We start from the raw sequence: 26,857 nt of genomic DNA on the forward strand, positions 1-26,857 counted from the left end.
CCCAATCACTCTCGGCATCATCCAGGTGTTCACTGGCAAACTTCAGACGGGCCGTCACATGTGCCTTCCGGAGCAGGGGGACCTTGCGGGCACTGCAGGATTGCAATCCGTTATGTCGTAATGTGTTACCAATGGTTTTCGTGGTGACAGTGGTCCCAGCTGCCTTGAGATCATTGACAAGTTCCCCCCTTGTAGTTGTAGGCTGATTTCTAACCTTCCTCATGATCAAGGATACCCCACGAGGTGAGATTTTGCGTGGAGCCCCAGATCTTTGTCGATTGACAGTCATTTTGTACTTCTTCCATTTTCTTACTATGGCACCAACAGTTGTCTCCTTCTCGCCCAGCGTCTTACTGATGGTTTTGTAGCCCATTCCAGCCTTGTGCAGGTGTATGATCTTGTCCCTGACATCCTTAGACAGCTCCTTGCTCTTGGCCATTTTGTAGAGGTTAGAGTCTGACTGATTCACTGAGTCTGTGGACAGGTGTCTTTCATACAGGTGACCATTGCCGACAGCTGTCTGTCATGCAGGTAACGAGTTGATTTGGAGCATCTACCTGGTCTGTAGGGGCCAGATCTCGTACTGGTTGGTGGGGGATCAAATACTTATTTCCCTCTGCAGAATGCAAATAAATTCATATACTTTCCACAATGTGATTTTCCGGATTTAATTTGTGATGTGCTATCTCTCACTGTTACCAATAACCTACCCTTCAATTATGGGCTGCTCATGTCTTTCTCAGTGGGCACACTTACAAAATCAGCAAGGGATCAAATACTTATTTCCCCCACTGTATATAGGTTGTCCCACACAGAGCTTTTGCAGAATACTAGTTCAGCAGCAATCATTTTGGCTTCTAACTTTGGGAGCCATTTACTGAATTCCTCTAGAGTGTTTTCCTTGCAGCTGGTTTAACAAATGGTCCCAGTACCAGTCCTCACTTTTGACACCCAAGTGTTTTATCCAGTTCCCTCTTACTGTCACCAGCACAAGCTAGGAAGCCATTTTTAGGCTTTGCAGTATGATTGCCATGAAGGCTTCCAGACACACATTTTGCACCTGCTCTAGTGATATAATTTTATTTACATGCATTTCTTTTCACCCTATCTGAAAATAGCTTACAGCAAAGCACAAAATTCATAAACCTATGAAAGTTTGCAATAAATAAAAAATCATAATTATCAAATATAAAAGTTGTACAATAAAATACATAACAAAAATGCAACCCAACTTGATGAGGTGACATGAAAAACTCCCAGTCCACCCTACCCATACAAAACATAATGACAAGAAACTTTCATTTACAGAATACAATGCTCTGAAAGGGGGCACAGTGCTTTGATAACTTGCTTACCATAAACAAAACTTGGCCCATATTATGTAAGGCTTTAAAGCCTGCAACCCCTTTTTAAATAGGGAATGAAACTGAAACATCCAAGTTAGAATGTACTCGATTCTGGGGGACGGGGGGAAGATTTTGCAGTGCCTTTTCTAAAACACCGCAGAATCAGCAGCTTACACGTGGAAGTATCAACACGTCTACATTATGTGGAAGCAGTAATTTCGCAACTTCCAGCTGTAAGAGTTGACAATTCCCCATTTTACAAATCTACATATCTAAGCGCCACCAATTAAGTAGTGATACTGCAATTTTAATTTCCTTTCATTTTGTAAGCAGAACTAAACAATGAGGAATGAAGGAGAATGACTCCCTTAATCCTTCTTCTAAAGCCCTGGTTGAAATGAGCACTTTTAAAAAATCTATGTGTAGCAATGAGATGGTGTAAAACTGGACAGGTATATTTCCTCCCATAGGCATGTATTCCCTTTGTGAGATGGGGGATAGATAGACAGATTTTGCTCCACCCAACTCATACCCCTATGAAATCTCTGTCTGGTGTGGACCTCCCACTGTGAAAAGTGGCTTTCTGAAGTCAGCATTTACATATGTATATAATCTACACGTGTAGATGTAACTGTTGCTATTTATACATGGAAATGCCTCTAAAGTAAGGGCCTACATTTATTAAAGTATGCACATCATAAAGTTCAGACTGGCCCAGCTGTGATAAAGAAGCAGCCTTCCCCGCTGTCACTAGCTGATAACTCCCCAACAAGGGGGTTAAGAAAGATGGAGAAAACCACCACAAATCCCATGAGCTCTCTTATAAGGTTCTATGCTACAGAAAAATGTTTTAAATGTGAAATATTTAAATTAAATTTGAAAAATACGCTGCACAACAAAAATATCAAAATGAACGCTTTCTCTGTAGGAGTCACTTGGAGCTTCTGTAGGGTATGACAGTAAATTACCTTCATGTAATCTAGCAGCCACTAGGTGTCAGCACTTCTCCATGGCTCTTAAATCGGATCCTTAGCTTGTTTGTATAAAAACGCAATTCTTATATCCTGAATTTTTCCATAAAAACAATCCCATTAAGCTCAGGTGCTAAACATATTCTTTCTGCAAAATGCCTGGCTGATGACTGGCAACCTGTGTTTGCTTCCAATGATAAAGCTGACAGACGCAGCCAACGTAGTGTGAAAAGAGTTCTGAATGGTTTTGCATTATGAAGAGGCAGAGAGAGAAAACACCCAACAGTTTTATGCCACACGGTACGCCTTCAGGAATGTGTACTCCTTGCGGTTGGTGCGTGCAGCCCAGATGAAGAGAGCAGCTGCCATGAACTGTAGTGGGGCAGAGACACAGGCCAAACAGAAAGACCAACCGAACTCTCCCTGCACATCTTCTGGGATGGGAAGCTTTTGATGCAGGAGATGCACACCGGCTGCATAACATGCCACAGATCCCAGGGTGCAGATACCTGTCAAGGAAGCAAATGCAAGTATCTGTGAATAAGTGCACTTACAGGATTAAGATTCAGCCTCTCTCTCATCTCAGAAGGTGAATGATATATTGTGCTGAACTATAACCTACATCTGAAACATCTGACTGCATGTAATAGGATAAACAGATAACTGAAGAAACTTGTCAACTGGAAAAATACAGAACTGAATACTGAACAGTGAAAAGTGTGATACTGTGACCCTTCTCCACCTGACAACCAAATCCAGCCTGATCTATGGAAACAAGAGAATAAACAAAGAAACTGCAGCTAGGGCCCCTATGTGCAGGACTCCTGCCTGTGCTGGTTCCAATCTCAAAATGGCTGCCACAGCCTCCAGGGGCAATCTCACAAGACTGGCGCTGGAAGTCCCGGAAGCCATTTTGAAGCAGGAACTGGCCATGGACAGGAGCGAGTTGAGATCGTTTCTCACCTAGTACCCATTAATGACACGGTAGGCCCAGGAGGGGGCTGCTGCCAGGGGAGGAGTTTCAGAAGGGGGGCTCTTTTTGATCAGGTGGGGAGAAGGGAGTGGAGTCTGGGGCCACTTTTTGCTGAAACTGAGTGGCCAATTTACCTCACAATTTTAGTTTCAGACAAAACTGAAGATCCTGGTTTCGGTTAGGCTCTCCCTTTGGTGTTTAGATAGAATTAATATTGAGGCAAGGCTTGTGGGGAAAAGGAAAATGTAATTGAAAATGGGAGCTTTGGACATGGGATCCAAGATGGTGGCGGTGTGAGCTGTCTCGCCCGACGCGTCTCTGAAGTAGTTACCTTAGTCGCTGTATCGAGCGTTTTGCCGGTCGGAAGGATGGGCAAAAGGAGAGGCAAAGTCCGGGAAGTTCCCTCTACCCCGGTCGGTGTGCCTCCGCTTGTACAGACGACGCTGGAGCAATTCGGATTGGCATCGGGTCCTGGGATGGTTTCTACCCCTTCTGTCGGAGCCGGCGCGCTGCCGTTGGACAACAGTGTAGACGGGGCTTCCCTAAGCCCTGTTGAACGTTTGGCGCCCCCACAACCCGGAAGAGAAAGTCTTTGTGCAAGCCCTGACGCCTCAGCCCGAAGTGGAGAGCAGTGCGAGCAGGGAGGGAGCCTGCATACGACGGGGAACATCGCTGATGGCTTGGAAATGCCAGAAATTTCATCTGCTCACGTTATTATTCAAACAGTGAGTATCCTGGAACAAGCTATCAAGGCCCCTCTACCGGTTTTTTCAGTGGGGAAAATGGTGAAACCAGCCGTAGTGACTTTAGAGTCACTCTGGGACCAAACTTCTACAATTTACTCAGCTCTACAAACTTTAATTTGTAAAAATGTGGAAACAGTTTTATCTGAGTCTACGTTGAAACAATTGCATATTAATGAATTCCAGGCATCTGAAGTTAAAAGACTGACCGAAAAGACTGAAAAAATGGAACTTGTGGTACAAACTTTAGTTAAGGAAAAGAATTTTACTTCAAGACGTCTGGAATACTTGGAAAATCAATCGAGGAGATTGACTTTGCGTTTCATAAATTTTCCTAGATCGCCTTTGGTTTCCCCAACTCAAATGTCGAAGAAATATTTGGTTGAGATCCTGGGAATGCCGGAGAACTCATTGCCACCCATAACTCGAGCTTTTTACCTTCAACCTGATGTTAAAAAATCAGAAAATTTACAAACTCAGGGAGCAACGGATCTCACTACATTCCTAGAATCCTCTCTTGAGGTTATAACACAAAGAATTACATTGCTTGTAACTTTTGCATTGGAAATGGATAGGGACGCAGTACTCAGACTTTCCTTAAGACACTTGGATACCATGTTTTTGGGTTCAAAGATTAGAGTTTTCCCTGACTTATCCAGGGAAACACAGAGGAGACGTAAGGCCTTTTTATTGCTACGGCCTAGGGTGGTAGCCATTGGGGCCGATTTTCTTCTGAAATTTCCCTGCATTTGCAGAGTAAAATTTCAACTTAAACAATATCAATTTTTTGACCCGAAACAGTTGGAGGATTTTTTAGTATGTAGAGAAGAAATAAAAGTACAAGTTTAGTCACTTATGTAACACTGTATGACAGGCTGGAGTAAACCACTTGGGAATGATACAGCTTTTTTGATTTCGATGCTTAATAGTAAGTAGAGAAAGTTTCCTATTTCTTGGATCCGTTTCTTACTGTTGTGGTCGATGGTTTAAATATTAATGGAGTAATTAAGTTTATTTTTGTTTCCTTCTTGATATATTGTGCAATTTGTGTGTTATCAATCATAAACCAATATGTTTGTTAAAAACTAATAAAGAAATAAATAAAAAAAAGAAAAAAGAAAATGGGAGCTTTGGAAGCCTCTGGAAGCATTCAGGGCCACATGGACCAATGTGTACAGTTGCTCCAAGAAAAGAGAGAGGAATTTGTGGCTGACCAAGCAGCATAATCCCTCCACAGATGCGAGATTAACTCCTCCACCTCTTCTGTTGGAAAGATTATACCCTCTGACCTTTGGTAGTATGCCATGTCAAGAAGTAGGGCCTATTCACTTGCTTCTTTATACTTTTTTAGTGGAAGCCCAATCCTCTAAGGAAGTTCCACTTCCTAGACTTATTACTATTTTCATCTCTATACATGTATGTGTGCTATTTTAGAAACCTGCACGTTGAAATGCTCAAATTAAATGCACATCCTGCAATCATTTGGCACAATCCAATGGGTGTGGGGGGGGGGGGGGGAAGGGGACACTGGGGGATTAAGAGCAGAGTGCTAACAAAAAACAAGTACTTGTACAAAACATATACATACCCAGGAGCTTTGGAATATCTCTACATTGATCTGGGTGATCATAAATGTGCATTCCCTTTCTGAAATGGGGAAGAGGCACAATCCAATGAGTGGGGCTGGGGGGGGGACGGACACTGGGGGATTAAGAGGATAGCTTGTCCCAAACCATCCTGCAGAGTGCTGACAAAAAACAAGCACTTGTACAAAACCTATACATACCCAGGAGCATTGGAATATCCCTACATTGATCTGGATGAACATAAATGTGCATTAGAGTTGCATAGGGACAGAAATCTAACCCGTCCCTGCGGGATTCTAACCCATCCCTGCCCATCCCCGCTGCAAGTAATCTCCTCCATCCCAGCTCCCGGCCAGCCCAGCCTTTGCTGTGCTGCAGTCACTTTGACCCCCCCCCCCCCCCGCCAAGAAACCAGATTCTACAAGCAGTAAAACTTCTAGTAAAAGTAAAATAAATCATTTTCTTCTGTACTCTGCTAAGACAGCAGATACACAGATTAGCAGGATCCAAAGCGGTCCAAAACAAGTAAAATCAGAAACAACACAGTTTATACTTAATTGTCCAACTGCCCTTAGGAATCACCTTTGGGTATAAAAAGCAAAACCATGTGCATATAAAGACTGGATAAACAAATTAAAACAAAGTCTCGGCAGCCATCTTAAACAAGCGGTGGTGGTGAAAGGATCAGCGGCAACAGGCAGGAAAGTGTGGAGACCTTTCCTGCCCCGAAGCAAGTCACTAGACCACCAGGGTGATGCAAGGTTATGTGTGGGGAGGCCATCCACAGAAAGATGGATGGGAGGGAGGGAGTTGAAGACAGGGTAGTTTTATTTATTTATTACATTTGTACCCCGCGCTTTCCCACACAATGCAGGCTCAATGTGGCTTACATAGTAATTTGAAATACAAAGTCGTATAACAGAAATTTCAAAACGGTAGTGAAACATTGTAAAGTTGAGCTTGGCAGTGAATGGTAAGTTGAGCTTGATAATGTATGATTAGGATAAGAGAGGGTACACAGGATAGGATAGTATAATTTCAACAGTTTCTGTTTCCCCTTCCGTTCCGTGACATGGGTCCATCCCCGCGGACCTTTGTCGATCCCCACAGTCCTGGAGGGGATCCCCGTGGGATTCCCACAGTATCCGCGGGAATCCTGCCATCCCCGTTCCCATGCAGCTCTCTAATGTGCATTCCCCTTCTGAAATGGGGAAGAGGCCTGTATATTTTGGTACAACCCCTGTCCTGCCCAAACTGCAACCTCTTGCCATATGCATGTAATACATATTTACAAGTGTAAATCTTAGTTTCTATAACTGGGTTTTCAATAATTGTTCAATATATACATGTAGATTGTGAATAAAGCTTTTAGAGCTTCTTCCCTTTTGATACTTCCATTGAGAATGCTATTGTGCGTTTACAATCTATCTTTGGGGTCATAGCAAAATGGTTGACGAGTAACAAGTTGGCCCTAAATGTAGATAAAACGGAGACTTTGTTCTTGGGTGAGCAGGGTGAACATCAGGTTCCAGAGAAGATTAAACTTTGTGAGAACGAAGTTTGCCTGATACAAGAAGTGCATAATTTGGGGGTTATTTTAGACATCCACCTGAATTTTAAACCTCATGTTAGAAAGGCAGTGCAGAGTTCGTTTTTCAAATTAAAGATGCTAAATAGTTAAAGAGCTGTATTCCTTTAGAAGATTTTAAGCTGTTGATTCAAAGTTTGGTAGTGAGTGATCTGGATTACTGCAATGCCCTATATCTGGGCTTGACGAAGTGTAGTATTAGAGCACTGCAAGTTGTCTGCAACATTGCAGTACGTCTTATTTCTGGTTTGTCATATTTTCATCATATTTCTCTAGTACTGAAGAAGTTCTATTGGTTGCCAGTGGAAAAGAGAATCCAGTTTAAAATTTTGCTTCTAATTCACAAAGCATTACATTCTGATGCCGATTACAATTTGAAAAATGTGCTTAGGATTTGTCAACCTAATAGGTCATTAAGATCAGTGGGAATTGATTTGCTATTTATTCCAGATTTACAGAAGATGCATTTTGAAGAGATGAGGCAAAAATCATTTTCAATAGAAGGACTAAGACTGTGGAATTGGTTGCCAGAGCAGATTAGGGTAACAAGGAAAACAAGTCAATTAAAGAAATGATTGAAAACGCATCTATTTATGGAGAAGTACTTATTTTTTATAGTTGGCTGGAGACATAAATTACTCTGTAAAGGAGATAATAGAATTTGTTTTATTGTTGTTTCCCTTATTGTTAAGCTGTTTTATGATTACGTATGTATTTTTTGTAATTTCTTTTGTGAAATATAAAATAAGTAAACTAAACCAAACTAATATAAAGGCCCTAATCTATTAATGTCACTTCATGGCTATAAAGCATGATATATTGTCATCAATTTCCTGGATCTTCCATTAAGTTTATCTAAATCAGCTTGTGTCCAGCATATTATTATTATTATTAAACTGTCCAGGAAAATCTGAGCTTTTCACCACAATCCTTACCTGCAAGAAAATGGAGTACACCGGTACCAATGGTGGGGTAGAGACTGTGACAGGCACAGGCACAGATTCCGATTAGTGCCCCAAAGCACATCAACCCCAAGCTGACAAAGGGCAGCAGGACCTGACAGCGCCAGAGATCTGAGAGATACAGGACAGATTAATACCAATCGCCCAGAGGATCCATCATACCCCACTCCCACATCTCATTCTAATCTGCTTTCACGCACTTTACACTTGGCTGACTATCCCCTACCAACCCACCCGTTTTGTGAGGTCTAATTTTCAATACTTCTTGCCTTTCCCCTCAGTTTGTTGTACACATTTCTCTTCTACCCATCAGTGTGCTTTTTTTTTCTACACATAGCTCCCTCTCTTTGGAATCTCCTACTCACTCTTGACTACTTGCTGAACTTTCTTATTCTAAGTTTAGGATGGGGCTGAAGACTCATCTGTTTGCCCAGTTCAGGAGCTGCATGGGGTTCGGATCAGGAGCAGATGTGTTCTGTCTCTTACCCTGGCTTTTCTTTTTCTCTGACCTATCAATAATTTGTAGTTCTTTTCAATATTTGTTTGTAGTGATGTGAACTGATTTGATTGCACTGTTTGAAAGGCAGTATACCAAGTGCCAATAAAACACAAACATAAACATACACAAGGTGAAGGGGCATTTTCAATATGATGTCTTAAGTCCGACTTTAGACATTTTGCAAACAAACGTCCAAAATCTGAATAAGAAAGAAGTTAATTTTCCAAAAAGAAAAATGTCTATCTTTTGTTTGCAAAAATACTGTTCCTACCTAGGTTTTGTGCTTTGGACGTTTTTGATTTTTTTTTTTTTTTTGTTAAATGGACCAAAAAACAAAATGTGAAAAAAGTGAAAAACGTAGAAAACGTAGAAAATCAAGCCACTGGGATGTAGGAGGGGCCAGCATTTTTAGTAGACTGGTCTCCCAGACATCCCAGGAGATAAATGGGGCACCCTAGTGGACTTCAAAAGCATGCTCCCAGGTACACATCTCACCGTTGCTCCCTTATCTTGTCTGCTGAGCCCCCCCCCCCCAAACCCCACTGCCCACAGCTGTACACAATAGCCCTTATGGGTGAAGGGAACCACCTATATGTGGGTACAGTGGGTTTCTGGTGAGTTTTGTAGGGCTCACAGTTTCCACCACAAATGTGACAGGTAGGTGCACTGCACTGACCACTACACTACTCCAAGGACCTGCATGCTGCTGTAACAGACCTGGATCTAACATCTGAGACTGTCATAGAGGTTGCTAAATCATATTTCTATTCATGTTTGTGGGGGGGGGGGGGGGGGGGGGAGAGGGTCAGTGACCCTAGGGGGGTATGGGGGGTCACCCCTGATTCCCTCTAGTGGTCATTTGGTCATTTAGAGCACCTTTTGTGCCTTATTCATTATAAAAACAGGTATAGCTCAAAATGTCTTAGTTTTAGTCCTGGATGGTTTTGTTTTGTTTCATTATGGCTGAAAAATGTCCAAGTGTTAGGAACGCCCAGATCCCACCTTTAACACAGCCCTGACATGCCCCCTTGTGATTTGAACGCACTTCTGACACACTTCATAGAAGACCATTTAAAAACTGGTTTTGAAAATATCAATTTGGACCTTTTTGTGAGAAAAATGTCCAAATGCAGATTTATGCCACTTTTTGAACGTTTTTCTCTTTTGAAAATGAGCTCCATAGTATAATTACTTTACATCTGTGAGGACTCATCCCATAGCAGCCTCACTGCCACCCCACAACACACATCCCATTCTGAGTACTGTGTCACTACAGTCTCTACCTGTATTTCTATCACAACCCTCTTTTCCTTAAAGTCTTTACCAAACCAGTTCAGGATATGTGGGTTATGCCCACCGACCAACAAATGGAGACAAAGACAAAAGACTTATGAACACTGTGCTATAAGGGCACCGTGCAGCCTCAGTTGTTCAGTTTTTTGCTGTCTCCAGAAGATGGTGATGGCAGACTCTGCAGCTCCTGAACTGGTTGCTGTTAGCGCTTGAGCTGGTCAGACAGCCAAGTTTCAGTTGAATAAATGGTACTAGATTTTTCTGGTAGAGCTATAAACAAATAAAATAATAGCAGCAGCAGAGCCAAGGGCATATCTCAGAGAAGTCTGAGATCCCTCCCCCTCCTTCCCTATAACCTGATTTTCAGCTAAATTCAGTGACAAAGGACAGCCATGGAAGATGAGGAGAGACTTCAGGCTGGTACTGTAGTGGAATGTTTTTATTTCTGCTAGTTGGACTTTAAAGGGTCACTGGGATTGCTGTCCGCTGTCGAGTCAGCTCGGCTCTCGTGTTTAAGCGGCTGTGTCATTGTGCTGGGAAGGTTGCAACACCAGCTTCAATTTTATTTGCATCCAGCGTGCCTGAGGTGACTTTTGATTTCAGCGTTTATGGTGGCCCAGTTGGAATGTGGAAAGTGCTGTTCACAGTGCAGGGCTGGAGGAGTCCCCCTCTTCTGAGGGACCTTCCTCTCAAGGTTCAGAGCATGGGAGGATTGTGCCTGACCTGTCAAACAGCAGACCCCAAACAGCATGGACCTGGTGGCCTAGTGCACCCACCGAACTCCCTGTCCCAAGCTAACGACATGGGGGCTGGAGGTCCAGATTCTCTGGCAATGAATTCCAGACCCATCGGATCTTCAGCCCCCTCAACCTCTCCCCAACACAGGTTCGGGGGGGGGGGGGCTGGAATTCGTTGCCAGAGAATGTGGTAAAGGCGGTTAGCTTAGCGGGGTTTAAAAGGGTCTGGAAGGCTTCCTAAAGGAAAAGTCCATAGACCATTAAGTTGACGGGAAAATCCACTGCTTATTTCTGGGATAAGCAGCATAAAATGTATTGAGCTTTTCTGGGATCTTGTCAGGTATTTGTGACCTGGATTGGCCACTGTTGGAAACAGGATGCTGGGCTTGATGGACCTTTGGTCTGTCCCAGTGTGGCAATACTTATGTACTTATATCTCCAGCCCCCCTAACCCCTCCCCAAAAAAGCCCTGGTGTCCCAGTAGGCCACAAATCAAACCTCCCCAACCTGGTGGTCTAGTGGATCTCTTCCCCACCCCCATATGGTGTGAAGCCCCGCCCAGCGCATTCCAGGATGTGCTGGGCAGGGCTGGGTGCTGCCATTTTCAAGATGGCACTGCTGGAAGAGGAGGGAGTGTAACTCCCTCCTCCAACAAAGGTACCGGGGGGGGGGGGGGGCGGGGAAGAGGGCCACTAGACCACCAGGTTGGGGGGAGGGGTTGATTTGCAGCCCACTGGGCCACCAGGGCTTTTTTTTTTGGGGGGGGGGGGATGCAAGCCCACCGGATCTCCAGCCCCCCTGAACCTGTGTTGGGGGGGCAGGGACTGGAGATCCGCTGGACCTCCAGCCTCCGTATCATTGGGTGGGGGTTGGCTTGGGGTTCCTGAGGGGGGGTTTGTACTGGGGGGCCTGCTAGCATGCAAATGCATGCTGGACAGGGCTCACTATTCCTCTCCAATGGTCTGCAAACCGTAAATACAGCTCCAAGCTGGCACAGGGTTTGGCGCACTGCTCGCTGATCATTGGGGAGGAATATGTTTAGCATGCATTTGCATGCTACTTGCGCTAAGGGCCCTGTTTAGCATGCATTTGAATACTAATTGTGTTCAGAGCCCGCAAGCGCATTGTTTCACGCGCTCGGGGGCTCTGATTATGGGGCAGTAGAAAACGTAAGAACTAGAATGGCGCTAATAGCTTCTAGCACCTGTGTTTGCTTCTGAACATCAGCCTATCAGAATACTCAAGGTGGTATTCCTTTCCCTATGGTCCACGCATGGGATTCACCTGTTGCTCCATAGTTGGAAGTGAAAGACTGTCAGCATAGATTTTCTGTTCCCCTGTCTCTTAACCATGGTTCCCTTGTATCTAGGTCACATTCAGTTTCAGAACTGTTAGAGGAAAGGAAGCTCTCTGCAGAGGATAGAGATAATCCAATGGTGGTCCATCTTTTTCAGAAAGATGATTTTATCGTGGCTGAGTGGGAAACTCCAAAAGCTACTCTTAAAGTAGGAAAAGCTATGTCCTGGTTCTATCCTTTGCTTCCTGAAGACCCTCAAGAAGCCTATAATTCTGATAGGAGGAGGCTTGGCCTTAAAAGGACCACAAGTTGGAAACTTTACTTAAACAGGTGTTTGATATTTCAGACTTAAGCTTCCAAACAGCGATCTGTAGCACACATGTATCCAGAGCTTCATTCATGAATTCAATGGGATAAAGGCATCCCACTTGCGGATTGAAGAGGAGACTGCAGTTGCGTTTCATTTAGAGAAATGTGTGTCTTACATCACAGATGCCCTAATAAAGCTTCAGCGAAGAAAATGACAGTAGTAGTCTCCTGCGAGGTGACTAGTCAGCCAATACAGCTTCCAAAACTCATCTTAGTAGGCTTTCCTTGAGGGGTAAATTACTTACTGGAGATTCAGAAAAACTTCTTAAAAGGTTGGGGGGAGGTTAGCCTCAGAGTCTTTCTGAAATTTAGCTAAAGTTGTTCAGAAAACCTTTCTTGAGATAAAGGTATAGAGAGGCTAAGAGATACTTGATATACTTTAGGGCACCAATAGATCTCAAAAGAGTAAACCACGTCTTAAAGGTCACATACTTCAAGATGGAAACTGTGATGAGGCAGGCTTAGTGATCCCCTCTAAGGGGAAAGTTCCTAAGAAACAGCTCTGGGCCACAGATACAAGGGAGAGAAGGAAGACCTAGGGGCTCATTTTCAAAGCACTTACAAAGTTCCATAGGTTACTATGGAACTTTGGAAGTCTAAGTGCTTTGAAAATGCATGTCCTAGGGTACCCTAAGAGAGAAAGTAACAGGGTAACCCTTCAGGAGTAGAACTGAACTTACCCCAGGTGGTCACTAGGGAGGGCTCCGGGGATGAAGCCCAGTTCTCTTAGGTAAAGGAACAATATGTGATGCTTCCTCTCAAGGGAAGGGAAGGGAAGGGGAGACGTTCCTTGCCAGGTTTAAATAAATTTTCTGACCACAAACCAGTTGAAAACCTGCCCAAAACCGCACACCCCCGCCCCCGCCATCATCAACCCCGCCCCGCCGTCATCAGCTCCACCCCCGCCATAATCAACCCTGCCCCCGCAGTCATCAACCCCACCCCCGCCGTCATCAGCTCCACCCCACCGTCACCAACCACGCCCCGTCACCGACATCATTAACACGTCGTTAACCACGCCCCCCCCCCCCGCGGGGCAAGAAAACCCGCAGCCGGCAAAGAAAAAACAACCCGCCCAACGAAATCAAAAACCACCCAAAAAACCACGACCTGCAGCAGGCAAAAATTTCCTGCAGCAGGTCACGGAATGCCGCCCAATTGGGCGGGAAAACCGCCCATCTGGCAACTTTGCTTTCAGCCCAGCTGAACACAGACCGGCTTAAACCGTAAGAGGGTGGTGGCTCTTTCTCAAGCATGGCACTTACGAATTACACACAGAAAGGCACTCCTAACTCTACTGGGGGAGATGAAGGAGGTGAAATAGAATGGGAAGTCTCCTGAAGGACAATTCCTGATCCTGAAAAGGCAGCTGTGGGAGGTCATAGCCAGATTAGTGCTGTGGAACGGGAGGGCAGTTGCTAGCCCCACTATATTGGAAGGGCAAATTGCTGAGAGCAGAGTGTTTGAACCTTGGAACAGGATAGCCCTTCCAGGGGATGGAGCCCACACAGGGCATCAAACACTCCAGAATGATTTTGGATTACTGGACTGTGCATTTTGTTTTTTTGCTTTCTTTTATTTGCTGGAATTATTGGAACACTTGTTGGCTGGAATAAAGAGGAAAAATCCAGACCAGATCACTTTACTGTCATGATCTGGACTTGTGGAAAATACAAGGCTGGGAGTGTAGAGCAACCACCCAGAGGGCTGAAAGAGCCCAAGGTTATCACAAAACACTGATTGGTGATTGTAACTGTTCATTCAGAGAATTTTTACTTTCCTTAGATCTCAAGAAAGCGTATTTTCAAATTTGTCACTGTATCAAAGACTCTTGAGATTATTTGAACATTATTTGTCTAATAGATAAGCAATTCATAACTAGCAATTTATAATGTTGTTATCTCTTGGGATTATGCCTTAAGCCATTTTGGGTTAAGCGGAATAGAAATGATCATTTTCGATTAGATTAGATTTGCAATACTAGGAACAGTTTTGAGCCATACACAGTGGTGTGCTGGAGCCAGCTCGCACCGGCTCGCAAGAGCCGCTTGTTAAATTTTGACAGCTCTTGCAAGCCGGTTGTTCTTTCGGGCGAGCCGGCTCCATTGCATGAGGTAAGCATGGCAGGAGGGCGCCATCACAGGCCATGCTTACCTCCCCTCCCGCTCCCAAACATGTCCAGCGATGTCCTTCGCCCCCACCCTCCCCTCCCGCTCCCATCCGTCAGTTTCTATTACCTCCCTCGAAGCGCCGCATTATTTAAAGCCCTGCTGCCCGTCTCCAGCCTTCCCTGCTTGCTTCTGATGAGTTTGTGCCCTTAGTCCCGCCTTGACGTCATTCTGATGTCATTTCCTTTTTCCGTGAAGGCGGGACTGAGGGAACGAACGAACTCATCAGAAGCAAGCAGGGAAGGCTAGAGACAGGCAGCAGGGCTTTAAATACCGCGGCGCTTCGACGGAGGTGATAGAAAAAGATGGATGGGAGCGGGAGGGGAGGGAGGAGAAGAGAGTTTCAGGACATGGATGGAGGGGAGGGCAAGAGATATTCTGGACATGGATGGAGGGGAGGGAAGGGAGAGAGAAGAAATGCTGGACATGGAGGGAAGATAGAGGAAGGAGATTAGATGAGGGAAAAGGAAGTGAGGAGAGAAACTGCACATGGATGGAGAAAATAGGCAGAAGCTGGATCCACTGTACAGTCAAATCTGCGGAGGACCAGAAATTAAGAAGAAAGGAGGAAAGAAAAGAAATAAATGGAAAGGAAGCCCTGGAAACGGAGTCAAGGGAACAGATAGAGAGCAGCAGAATCAGATACTGGACCAGCATGATCAGAGAAACAAAGTCACCAGACAACAAAGGTAGAAAAAAATAATTTTATTTTCATTATAGTGTTTGGAATACGTCCACTTTGAGAATCAGGTGCTGAACGTTAAACGTTTATATTTATTTACTTATTTATGGCATTTTATCCCATATTAAACATGAATTAGATTGGAATCTGGGATCATTTAATGTTTTTTTCCTGGAGAGAGCAATGCATTGCCCCCCCCCCCCCCCCCCCCCCCCCGGCTATAGCCAGCTCTGCAATTTTTTTTTTTTGGGGGGGGGGCGCAGAGGTGGACTGGGGAGAGAGCCTGTTAAAAATTTACCAGCACACCACTGGCCATACATTTTGGCATGGCATGGCCTTGGCACCAAGAAAGTTCACCAAGGTGATAATGGTAGTAACAGCATATTTACAGCCAGAAAGGATCAGAGTTCATCCTTACTTTGACTACTGGCTGATTTGTAGAACTCAGCAAGAACAAGGAAATAATGGCAAGTTTTACAACTTGCAGACCGTAGGTTGGACTGTCAATCATAGGAGCTGACTCTGTGGGTGCTTGAGCACCCCCAATATTGAGAAAATTCCTTGTATGTGTCCAGGGAGGGGTTATTTCCATTGGGCTTAGCACCCCCAATAATTACGAAAAGTTGGCTCCTATGCTGTCAATCTCTTAAAAAGCAAACTCGTGCCCTCTCAGGATCTCAAGTCTTTGGGAGCAAGATTCAACATTAAAGGGCTCCTTTACAACGATGTGGTAGTGTTTTTAGCTCACACTAAAAATTCATGTACGCTAATTGCTAAGACACCCATTTTATTCCTAAGGGCATCTTAGCGTTTATCACATGTGAATTTTTACCATGAGCTAAAAATGCTAGCGCACCATTGTAAAGACGAGCTGCAGTCTCATATCCAATTGCTTCTCAGGCTCAAATCTCTGCGAGCATGGGACCACATGCAGGTCTTGGGCTCCATGGTGGCAATGATATACCTCGTACCATGAACATTTTTTATTTTTGTTACATTTGTACCCCGCGCTTTCCCACTCATGGCAGGCTCAATGCGGCTTACATGGGGCAATGGAGGGTTAAGTGACTTGCCCAGAGTCACAAGGAGCTGCCTGTGCCTGAAGTGGGAATCAAACTCAGTTCCTCAGGACCAAAGTCCACCACCCTAACCACTAGGCCACTCCTCCACATAAGCACATGAGACCATTAATGTATGCATTATTCAGTTGTTGGTCCTCACAGGTTCAGGATTACAACATTTGCTTGCCGTAGACATTTCAGGCAATGCACAGTATGAGGTGGTAGTTGAAGCACAGCAAAATATATTGAGGAGTGAGCCTACTCTCCCCAGCCTGGTTAGTAGTAAACAACTGATGTGTCTTTTGTGGTTGGAGGCTCACTGCAATGGCCAGATGGTACAGAGTGTTTGGTCACAGAGATGCATCCTGGTTGATCAACTGCTTTAAGCTCAGTTTGATTAGCTTTTCAGTCTTTTTTTTCTCACAGTGGCGAGAGTTTTCTCAGACAATACAACAGCACTAGCATACATAAACAAGCAAAGGGGGCACCAGGAGTGCGACGGTAGCCAATGAAGCAAGTCTGCCATTGAATTGGGCAGAGAAGAATGTCCTCTTCAGGGTCCAGACTGCTCAGGCAGACTTTCTCAGTGGACATTCTCTCAATTTGGGAGAGTGGGAATTGACACAGGAGGCCTTTCGACTAATAACAGCACAGTGGAGCGATCCACTGCTAGATCTCATGATGACAAAGGCCCATGCTAAAGTTTCAGCTTTTTCAGCTGAAGGAAGGAAGCAGGATCAAAAGGCACTGGATGCACTCTTACAACCTTGGCAATCACACAATTTTCCCTACATCTTTCCAACCCTTTTAATGTTAGGCAGGGTAATTCTACAGATCTCATATCATCCCGGACCAGTGATCCTAGTGGCTCCGGATTGGCCCAGAAGAATTTTGTAGATTTTGTTCACTTTCAAGTAAATCAACCAATCTGCCTTCCCTAAAATGGAGGCCTTCTGGTTCAGGGTCCATTAAATACTAGATGTCACTCACTCTTAAGTGTTGAGAGAAGCAGCAATTGGAGGAGTTCTAGACTGCTCCAACTTGACATTTCACCCATTAGATTGTAAGCTCTTTTGAGCAGGGACTGTCCTTTTTTGTTAAACTGTACAACGCTGTGTAACCCTAGTAGCGCTCTAGAAATGTTAAGTAGTAGTAGTAGTAGTTCTGGCTGCCATACACAGCAGCCAAAGTAATAAACTGTGTCAGCTGCCCACACATCGACTTCTCCTTTCACCTGCACTTGTATATAGATTGGAGCTAGTTCACTGTGATAGGTTCATGTGTGTCTGCTCCTTCTCACCCATTATTTTTAAATCCAGAAGAAAGACAGGTACTACTACTACTACTTAACATTTCTAGAGCGCTACTAGGGTTACGCAGCGCTGTACAAATTAACGAATAAGGACGGTCCCTGCTCAGAAGAACTTACAATCTAAAGGACGAAATGTCAAGTTGGGGTAGTTGAGATTTCCTGAGAAGAGGTGTAGTGATTAGGTGCCGAAGGCGACATTGAAGAGGTGGGCTTTGAGCAATGATTTGAAGATGGGTAGGGAGGGGGCCCGGCGTATGGGCTCAGGGAGTACAGGTAGAGCTTCAGTGCTTCCCTAGCTCTTCATGTCTGCTCTATCTAGTCCAGAGGTTGTTGTGCCACATGTTGTCATTAATGTAAGTGTATCGTGGGCAACTTTGCTTTACTGAATATCTCTATTGTATCCACCCTTTACATCTATTCTCTAGTGAGTACACTTTCAGTTTAAGGTTCTCACTTTACAGGGTTTGTGTTGCAGGTTGTGGATCATTTTGGTAGCTCCTCTCTGAACCACTTCCATCCTCTCAATGTCTTTAATTCATTCTGCAAATTTAGAGAATAACATGCCTCCCCTCCAAGTCACATACATATACATACAGATATCTGTGCATAATCAATTCTCAGAGGCATTAAATAGGTCTGAGCCAAGGCAATGCACAAGAAGGAGTAGCCTAGTGCAGTGGACTTTGATCCTGGGGAACTGGGATCGAAGCTCACTGCAGCTCCTTGTGAGTCTGGGCAAGTCACTTAACCCTCCATTGCTCCTGTATATACTATGTAAACTGCTTTGAATGTAGTTGCAAAATCCACAGAAAGGTGGTATATCAATTCCCTTTCCTGTCTTGAATGGAATTCTTTTCTGTTTTTACAATTATTTATTAAATTTGCATTGTAAACTGCTCCAATGGATTTCCTGTGAGCAGTGTATCAAGCTTATAATAAACTTGGGAAGTGCACAGAAAATCCAGACCAGTATAACACATACTAACACAGAAATGTCTTTATGTGTACTCGATAGAAACACACAGCTTCTTATACTCACAAGTCCGAAGCAGGTCTGGATCAGTGTTGTGGTTCCCAGGCTCTGTGTATCTCTCCATGAACTGATCAGAGAGAGAGAAACTGACACACTCTGTAACAAAGTCAGGATCTGTATTGAAGAACAGAAAATCTCTCACCTGATGCAGACTGGATCTGTGCACAACTTGCCACCCTACTTTTAGTAAAAGGCATTATTAATTAACCTTCCAGACTGCACTGCTCCATATTATTCCCTGGAAATCTGCATCTGTATTTCTCAGCCCCTATATCTGTAAGGATATTACAGACGGTCTGTCCTGTCTATACTGTTAAATCTATTTCAGTTCGACTTGTTTATAATTGGGGGGACAATTTTATAGAACCTCAAGCACAATCCCAGCAATCTGTTTCGTCTACTTAAATGTATCTATTAGATTGTAAGCTCTTTGAGCAGGGACGGTCTCTCTTTGTTAAATTGTACAGCGCTGCGTAACCCTAGTAGCGCTCTAGAAATGTTAAGTAGTAGTAGTATCTATAACGTTTTAAATATCTTCATTTCTTCAACAACAGTCATCAATCAAACATCCTATAATTTATAAGTAACAGGATCTTCAGGGGTGGCACATCTCCAGCACACAACATTTTTGCTATACACCAACAATCATCATCAGTCCCAGCATTCCAAAACATTTTTTCATTTCTTCATGATAACTTAAGCATCTCTATATTTCAATTTTTACAATCCAATATGCACTTAAACTTAGTATGTCGGAGCCACTGCCAACAACATGACCAGTGTTTCGCTCTCTTCATCAGGGGAGCGGTCTGCTGCTTTATAAATGTAAAGGTGAAAAGAAACAGCAAGATGGAAGGTTCTTCTCTACAAGAAGAGAAGAGGGAAATACGGCTAGCAAAAGTGTAGGTGGAGGAAACAAAATGGCTAAAGATGTAAACAGAGGTGACAAGACCTTTTTCAGATATATTGGGGAAAGGAGTAAAGATAGGAATGGAATTGTAAGACTGAAAGATAATGAGAATGGCTATGTGGAGAGTGATGAGGATAAAGGGAATGTGCTAAACAATTATTTCTCTTCGGTGTTCACGGAGGAAAATCCTGGAGAAGGACCACGGTTGGCTGCCGAGGGTATATCTAGGAATAGAGTGGATATAATCGCTGTTCACGGAAGAAAGCATTTATAAGCAGCTTGAAAATCTGAAAGAGGACAAAGCTATGGGGCCGGATGGGATACATCCCAGGATACTGAGGGAGATCAAAGAAGTCCTGGCGGGACCTTTTAAGGATTTATTAGAGAGGAGCTGATGTGGTCCTTCTTTACAAAAGCGGTGACAGGGAAGAAGTGGGAAACTACGGGCTGGTAAGCCTCATGTTGTTGGTAGGAAAAATAATGGAGTTGCTGCTGAAGGAAAACAGTTAACTTTCTAGAAGCCAACGGGTTACAGGATCTGAGGCAACATAGCTTTATCAAAGGAAAATCCTGCCAAACAAATCTGACTTCTTTGACTGGGTGACCAAAGAGCAGGATAAAGAACATGCGCTAGATGTAATCTACTTGGATTTCAGCAGTCTTTGATACAGTCCCTCATAGAAGACTCATGAATAAGCTGAGAGGGCTGAACTTAGGTCCCCATGTGGTGAACTGCATTGGTAACGGCTGACCGAAAGGCAGAGGGTGGTGGTAGATGGAATCCGCTTGGAGGAAAGGAAGGTAAGCATTGGAGTGCCTCGGGGTTCGGTGCTGGAGCCAATTCTGTTTAATACATTTGTTGAGAGACATTGCTGAAGAGTTATTTATTTATTTTATTTATTTGTTGCATTTGTACCCCACATTTTCCTCACCTATCTGCAGGCTTAATGTGGCTTACATAGTACCATGAGACGTTAGCCATCTCCGGTGATGATAACAAATACAGAGTGATGTAATTAATCGAAAGAGAATATGTGTTACAACATTAGGAGAATTGTAGAGAAGAGTTATATAGTGCTCATTACGGGCTTTGTTTTCGTTGTGTTGCTGGGTTCAGGCACTTAAGTTGAGTCAGTGGGATATGCCTTTTCGAACAGGTTAGTCTTTAGTGATTTCCGGAAGTTAAGGTGGTTATACGTTGTTTTTATGGCTTTCGGTAGTGCATTCCACAGTTGCGTGCTTATATAGGAGAAGCTGGATCCATATATTGATTTGTACTTGAGTCCTTTGCAGCTAGGGTAGTAAAGATTTAAGTATGTTCGTGATGGTCCAATTGTGTTTCTGGTTGGCAGGTCTATAAGGTCGGTCATGTATCCCGGAGCTTCGCCATAGATAATTTTGTGGACCAGGGTGCAGATTTTGAAAGTTATACGTTCTTTGATTGGGAGCCAGTGCAGTTTTTCTCAGAGGGGTTTGGCGCTTTCGAATCGTGATTTTCCAAATATAAGCCTGGCTGCTGTGTTTTGAGCGGTCTGTAGTTTCTTTATGAGTTGTTCTTTGCATCCCCCATAAATTCCATTGCAGTAGTCTACATGGCTTAGTACCACTAATTGTATTAGGCTGCGGAATGTTGCCCTCGGGAAGAATGGTTTCACACTTTTGAGTTTCCACATTGAGTGGAACATTTTCTTGATTATGGAGTTAGAAGGATAAGTTTGCCTTTTGGGGGATGACACAAAGATAGGCAATACAGTGGATATCCTGGAGGGAGCAGAAACCATGAGAATAGATCTCCAAACGTTAGAAGAATGGTCAAGGGTCTGGCAGTTACAATTTAATGCAAAGAAGTGCAAAGTGATACAGATGGGGGTGCAGAAATCCCAAAGAGATGCACCAGAGGGGAAGCGAGAGATTGATAAGCTTGGCTAAGGAGAAGAACCTTGGGGTAATGGTGTCTAAAGATCAAGGTGATGAAACAATGCAACAAGGCGGTGGCCGCGGCCAGACGGGGATACTAGGCTGAATAGAGAGGGGTATAACCAGCAGAAAAAAAAGGAGGTGTTGATGCCCCTGTACAAGTGATTGGTGAGGACCCACTTGGAGTACTGTGTTCAGTTTTGTAAAAAGAAATTGTTCAAAGAAAGGCAATGAAAATGGTATGGTGTCTGCGTAGCAAGAAGTACGAGGAGAGACTCGATGACCTGGACATGTGTACCCTGGATGAAAGGAGAAACAGGGGTGATATGATACAAACGTTCAAATATTTGAAAGGTATTAATCTGCAAACAAACCTTTTCCAGAGACTGGAAGATGGTAGAACTAGAGGACATGAACTGAGGTTGAAGGAGGGCCAACTCAGGAATAATGTCAAGAAGTATTTTTTCACCGAGAGAGTGGCAGAGACCTGGACTGTCCTCCCACGGAAGGTGGTGGAGATGAAAACGGTAACGGAATTAAAAAATGCTTGGGATAAACACAAAGGAATCCTGTTTAGAAGGAATGGATCCAAAGAAGCTTAGTGGAGATTAGATAGCAACATCAGTGATTGGGAAGCAAAGTCAGTACTGGGCAGAATTCTATGGTCTGTGCCCTGATTGTGGCTGGACAGATTCAGCTTCAGAAGTTGGAGAACAAGGCCAGTGCTGGGCAGACTTCTATAGTCTGTGTCCTATTTATGTCTGAATATACGTGGATGGGTTAGAGTAGAGGTTTTCAGGGGCTTCGATGACGACAACATCAGAAGTTTTAGAACAAGGACAGGGCCGAGCAGACTTCTACAGTCTATGCCCCCAAAATGGTAAGGAAACGTCAAGATCAGGTATACATATGACGTGTCACATCATACCTTATGTAATGAGTTTATCTTTTTGGGCAGACTGGATGGACCGTATGGGTCTTTATCTGCCGTCATCTACTATGTTTCTATGCTGTGCGGTTCCTGGTTGTAATACAGTCCATGCCACTCTTTCAACACTTTTGTTTCTTTCAGGAGCCCTGGTAACAATAGTATTTCATCTTATGGAGTCCCCCCACTCAGTCTGTTTTTTTTAAGGATATCAACACTAAATACGCCTGAGACAGATCTGAAAATCTTAAATGAGTTCAGTAAACACTAGAGCTGCCAGGGCTCCTGAGAGATACAAAAGTGTTGAAAGAGTAGCATAGATTGTATTACAACCAGGAACTGCACAGCACAGAGAAAACCTTCCATCTTGCTACATTCCTTTTCACCTTTACATTTACAAAGCAGCGGACCATTCCCCTGATGAAACACTGGTCGAGTTGCTGAAATATAGAGATGTTTAAGTTATCATGAAGAAATGAAAACATTTTTTAAAAATGCTTTAAAAAAAGTTGGAATGCTGGGACAGACAGAAGGTCCATCAAGCCCAGCATCCTGTTTCCAACGGTGGCCAATCCAGGTCACAAATACCTGGCAAAAATCCCCAAACAGTACAATACATTTTATGCTGCTTGCTCTAGAAATAAGCAATGGATTTTCCCCAAGTCCATTTTAATAATGGTCTATGGACTTTTCCTTTAGGAAGCAATTCAAACCTTTTTTTAAACCCTGCTAAGCTAACTGCTTTTGCTACATTCTCTGACAAAGAATTCCAGAGTCTTACACGTTGAATTAAGAAATATTTTCTCCAATTCAATTTAAATGTACTACTTTTTAGCTTCATTGCTTTCCCCCTAGTCCTAGTATTTTTTAATGAGTAAACAAGCGATTCACATCTACCCGTTCCACTCCACTCATTATTTTATAGACCTCTATCATATCTCCCCTCAGCCATCTTTTCTCCAAGCTGAAGAGCCCTAACTGCTTTAGCCTTTCCTCATAGGGAAGTCGTTCCATCCCATTTATCATTTTTGTCAATCTTCTCTGTACCTTTTTCTAAGCCCTTCCACCCAGTCTGATTTTTTAGGATATCCACACTAAATATGCATGGGACTGATGTATAGCACATAGCAAAAAAAACTGTGTGCTGGAGATGTGCCACCTCTGAAAGTCCTGTTATGTGTGTGTGTGTGTGTTATATATATATAATGATTGATTGATGACTGGTGTGGAAGAAATGAAGATATTTAAAAACTGTTATAGATACATTTAAGTAGATGAAACAGATTACTGTCTTACTGTGCCAGTGGAAGAGAATAGGTTAATATGAAGAAAAGGATGTGTTTGGGGGAAAGAAGAACAACGTGAGGGAGAAAGGAGATAATGGAAAGCGGAAGGAGGAGGTCTGTAACAGAGGTGGAAGGAGTAGACAGTTGTTAATGAAGAGTGTGGTGACAACAGGAAATTAAAGGGAGGAAGACGTTGTGTAAGCAGGAGGAAGACAGCACTGAATGTACCTGGCAAGCGGAACCAATGTGAATGCCTGGAGACAGTAATGCACCTCCGCCATAGTCCCAGTGTGCCATTGCAGTGGAACAGTATATCCACGTACATTTTCTCGTCGGCCTCCTCGCTGATGAAGTCCTCCAAGAAGTTGCGCTCCCCAGTGGTCTCACTGACATTTATGGCTGATGGCGGAGGGCTGTGGTACTCATACCAGAAGTCAGTGCCAACCGATGCTGCCACGTAAATGGTGGAAATGACACTGAGAACACAGGCGATCACCAGTGCCGTGGCAAAGCGGTTATCCATCATGGTGCCAGATCCTCACTACTACAGAGAAAGCAAGGTTACAATTTAACCACACCTAGACTGTCGGGTTTTCAAGACTAGGGAACAAGGCAAAGAAGAGGGAAACAAAAATACAATCACAGTACAAGGCAAAAGAGCAAAGTGTGCCACAAATGGAACAATGAAGCCGAACAGCAGAAGGAAGCTGATTTTATCGGAGGACCTGACAGGGCCCGTGTTTCGGCAACAGCTTGCATCAGGGGTCAGATACGGGTACACAAGATGTAATCCTGTGTAAATCTTCTTATTCAACATGAGAAATAATGTAAAATGTAGAATGACTTGCAATCAAACAGCTCATGCAGCTTTCAGCGCAGTACATATCACAATGAATATGCATGAAATAAATCTGCATATATTGGAGACCCATTGTATGCAAATCTATCTCATGCATATTTATTACACAATCTTAAAAACCCAACTAAGCTAGGTGTGCCTCCAGGAAAGCACTGAGGAGCACTGAATTAGGCTGAAAGGGTCCTTATGAGGTCATTTACCCCTGTATTTATCAAGCCAGACCTGGAGTTCTCCCACCCATTCTGTTTTTTTAGCATATGCACACTAAATATGCATGAGACAGATCTGAACATCTTAAGTGAGTTCAGTAAATAAATGGCTTACAGTGGATTCTGGCAGGGTAAGGCCTATTACACAGAATCACTCTCTCCCCCAAAGGATACCCGAGTAGAAGGATGCCTTTTCCCTAGATGGTAAACTGGCCCTACCCGGTACAGTCCAGGATGCACTGCATGGGGCAGGGTCCCACCATTTTGAAGACTGCAGAGCCGAAAGCAGGAATGAGTGGGCATTGCTCCTGCCTATGGGGTGGGGGGTCTGAGGTGCTACTAGACTCCAGGAAGGTTTCTTTTACAGTCAAATGCAGGGCCCTGGGATTTTTGTGCTGGTTTGGGGCAGGAAGGAGGAGGATTAGGGGACTCCCACTAGATCACACCAAATATTTTATGTTTTATCTTGGGGAACAGGGAAGGAAGGTTTGGGTTGGGTCAGGGAGAGAGGGAAGAAGAGAGGCTGGGGCAGAAAGCAATTCAGGGCAGGATGGTGAGGTTGGAGTGACAGAAGGGGTGCCGCTAGACATCCACCCCTCTCAACAAACCCTTCTATGCTGCCCCAGACCTGGTGCAAAATTTCCCATGTGTAACAATTTTTTGTCTGCATAGCTGCGGGATAGCCACATTAACATACATTTTAATGCAGTCTGCCATAAGGGTTTCTGCATAAGTTAACACCCATGCTAAAATCCTTTCTGCATTGCTATGCCACAATAAAACTGCATTAAACCCGTGGTAACCATGTAGGGCTTTTTCTGCATCAGCCCCTCAGTCATTGGCACCAACTTTAACACAGGGCTTTCTGCATCAGGCCCTCAACCCTTGCATTAAAGCCCTGATGTACTGATCCCTTTCTTCTGCAAATAGCTTCATTAGCATGAATTTACATGTGTTGTGCTGTTATGTGCACACCTTGATTGTGTGAAGAACTCATTCCCCTTTACCCAGTTATGCTCCTCCTTCCCCGATCCCTGCTTGTTATTGTATGAATGAGGTAAATCTTCCTGTCTAAAAATGGTGGTGCTCTTTCCCACTTTTTTTTTAAATTTTATTTCATATTTTAAGTACACTGCTCAGGTCTGCTAGTTAGTTCAAGCCGTATGTTAAATTCTAATAAATAATAATTTCCATATAGGTACACAAAATGAGAAATGTGTGCGTGAAGCCTTGTGCAGTGGTTTTCAACCCAGTCCTCAGGAACCACCTGGCCAATTACGTTTTCAGGATATCCATGTGATGTATTAGCAAGCACTTCCTTCCTCCACTGCTAAAATATCTCTCATACATTTATTATGGGTATCCTGAAAATCCAACTGGCCAGGTGGTCTCTAAGGACTGACCTAGTGTACTTTACTGTATGGACTAGTGATTCCCAAACCTGTCCTGGGGGAACCTCAGCCAGTCAGACTTCCAGGATATCAGTTGCATACATTGCCTCCTTGGTATGCAAATCTACCTCATGCATTTTTATGGTGAATATCCTGAAAACGTGGCTGAGGTTCCCCAAAAATAGATTTGGGCACCCCCTGGCATGGGCCCAGCTCAAACTAGTGGCCCCTCTGCACAATGCCACAAAACACTAGCACAGCACTTTTGACTCTCATTTTTGTTTGTTTGTAAGTGGAACCTTGCTTTTGCATGGGTGTCTTTTACTTCTCTCAGCCTACATTGTGCACTGGTTCCTTCTTCACCGCCATGACGTTCTTTAGAGAGAAGCCCGCAGGGGAAAACCTCCTCCTTGGGTGGAACCCGGGTAGGGGCTCGTGACGTCAGTCATTAACCCTTCCCCCCTCCGGCGCGTGACGTAAGCAACACTCACCACACCAGTCGTTAGACAATAAAAGCAAAGCGGAAGTGGAGCCGCGGCGAGTCCCCAGGCGTCAGTCACAGCCGTTACAGCATCTCTTTTTGCTGCACCTCTGCGACGACCATCAGCCAGATCCCATCATCCCGCCCCTTGCGGCGGGTAAACGTGCAGCGTCGGGGTCTCGTCTTAAAGGGGCTGTAGCCCAACGGGATGACGTTAAAAAGTTGAATGAATCGTCTCCCTTTCCCTCTCCTCCGC

The 26,857-nt window shown here is 44.0% G+C and overlaps 1 protein-coding gene across 1 annotated transcript; it reads right to left on the reverse strand.

Moving 5' to 3' along the window:
- Positions 1–1,069: 1,069 nt before the first annotated feature.
- On the reverse strand, positions 1,070–26,749 carry LOC115481848 (claudin domain-containing protein 1-like). The gene is made up of 5 exons (XM_030221273.1): positions 26,612–26,749; positions 23,890–24,205; positions 18,627–18,734; positions 8,143–8,280; positions 1,070–2,826 (listed from the first exon to the last, which is right to left on the reverse strand). The coding sequence occupies exons 2-5, from the start codon at positions 24,185–24,187 to the stop codon at positions 2,606–2,608; spliced, it is 765 nt and encodes a 254-aa protein (XP_030077133.1). The 5' UTR covers positions 24,188–24,205; positions 26,612–26,749; the 3' UTR covers positions 1,070–2,605.
- Between the last annotated feature and the right edge of the window lie 108 nt (positions 26,750–26,857).

Source organism: Microcaecilia unicolor, chromosome 1, assembly GCF_901765095.1.
Source record: "Microcaecilia unicolor chromosome 1, aMicUni1.1, whole genome shotgun sequence".
NCBI lineage: Eukaryota > Metazoa > Chordata > Amphibia > Gymnophiona > Siphonopidae > Microcaecilia > Microcaecilia unicolor.

Coding starts and splice junctions, on each gene's coding strand:
- LOC115481848 (XM_030221273.1), bottom strand. CDS start 24,187: ATGATGGATAACCGCTTTGCCACGGCACTGGTGATCGCCTGTGTTCTC. Junction 18,735..23,889: donor ACATTGGTTCCGCTTGCCAG/GTACATTCAGTG, acceptor TCTTCAATACAG/ATCCTGACTTTGTTACAGAG. Junction 8,281..18,626: donor TCCAGACCTGCTTCGGACTT/GTGAGTATAAGA, acceptor TGTATCTCTCAG/ATCTCTGGCGCTGTCAGGTC.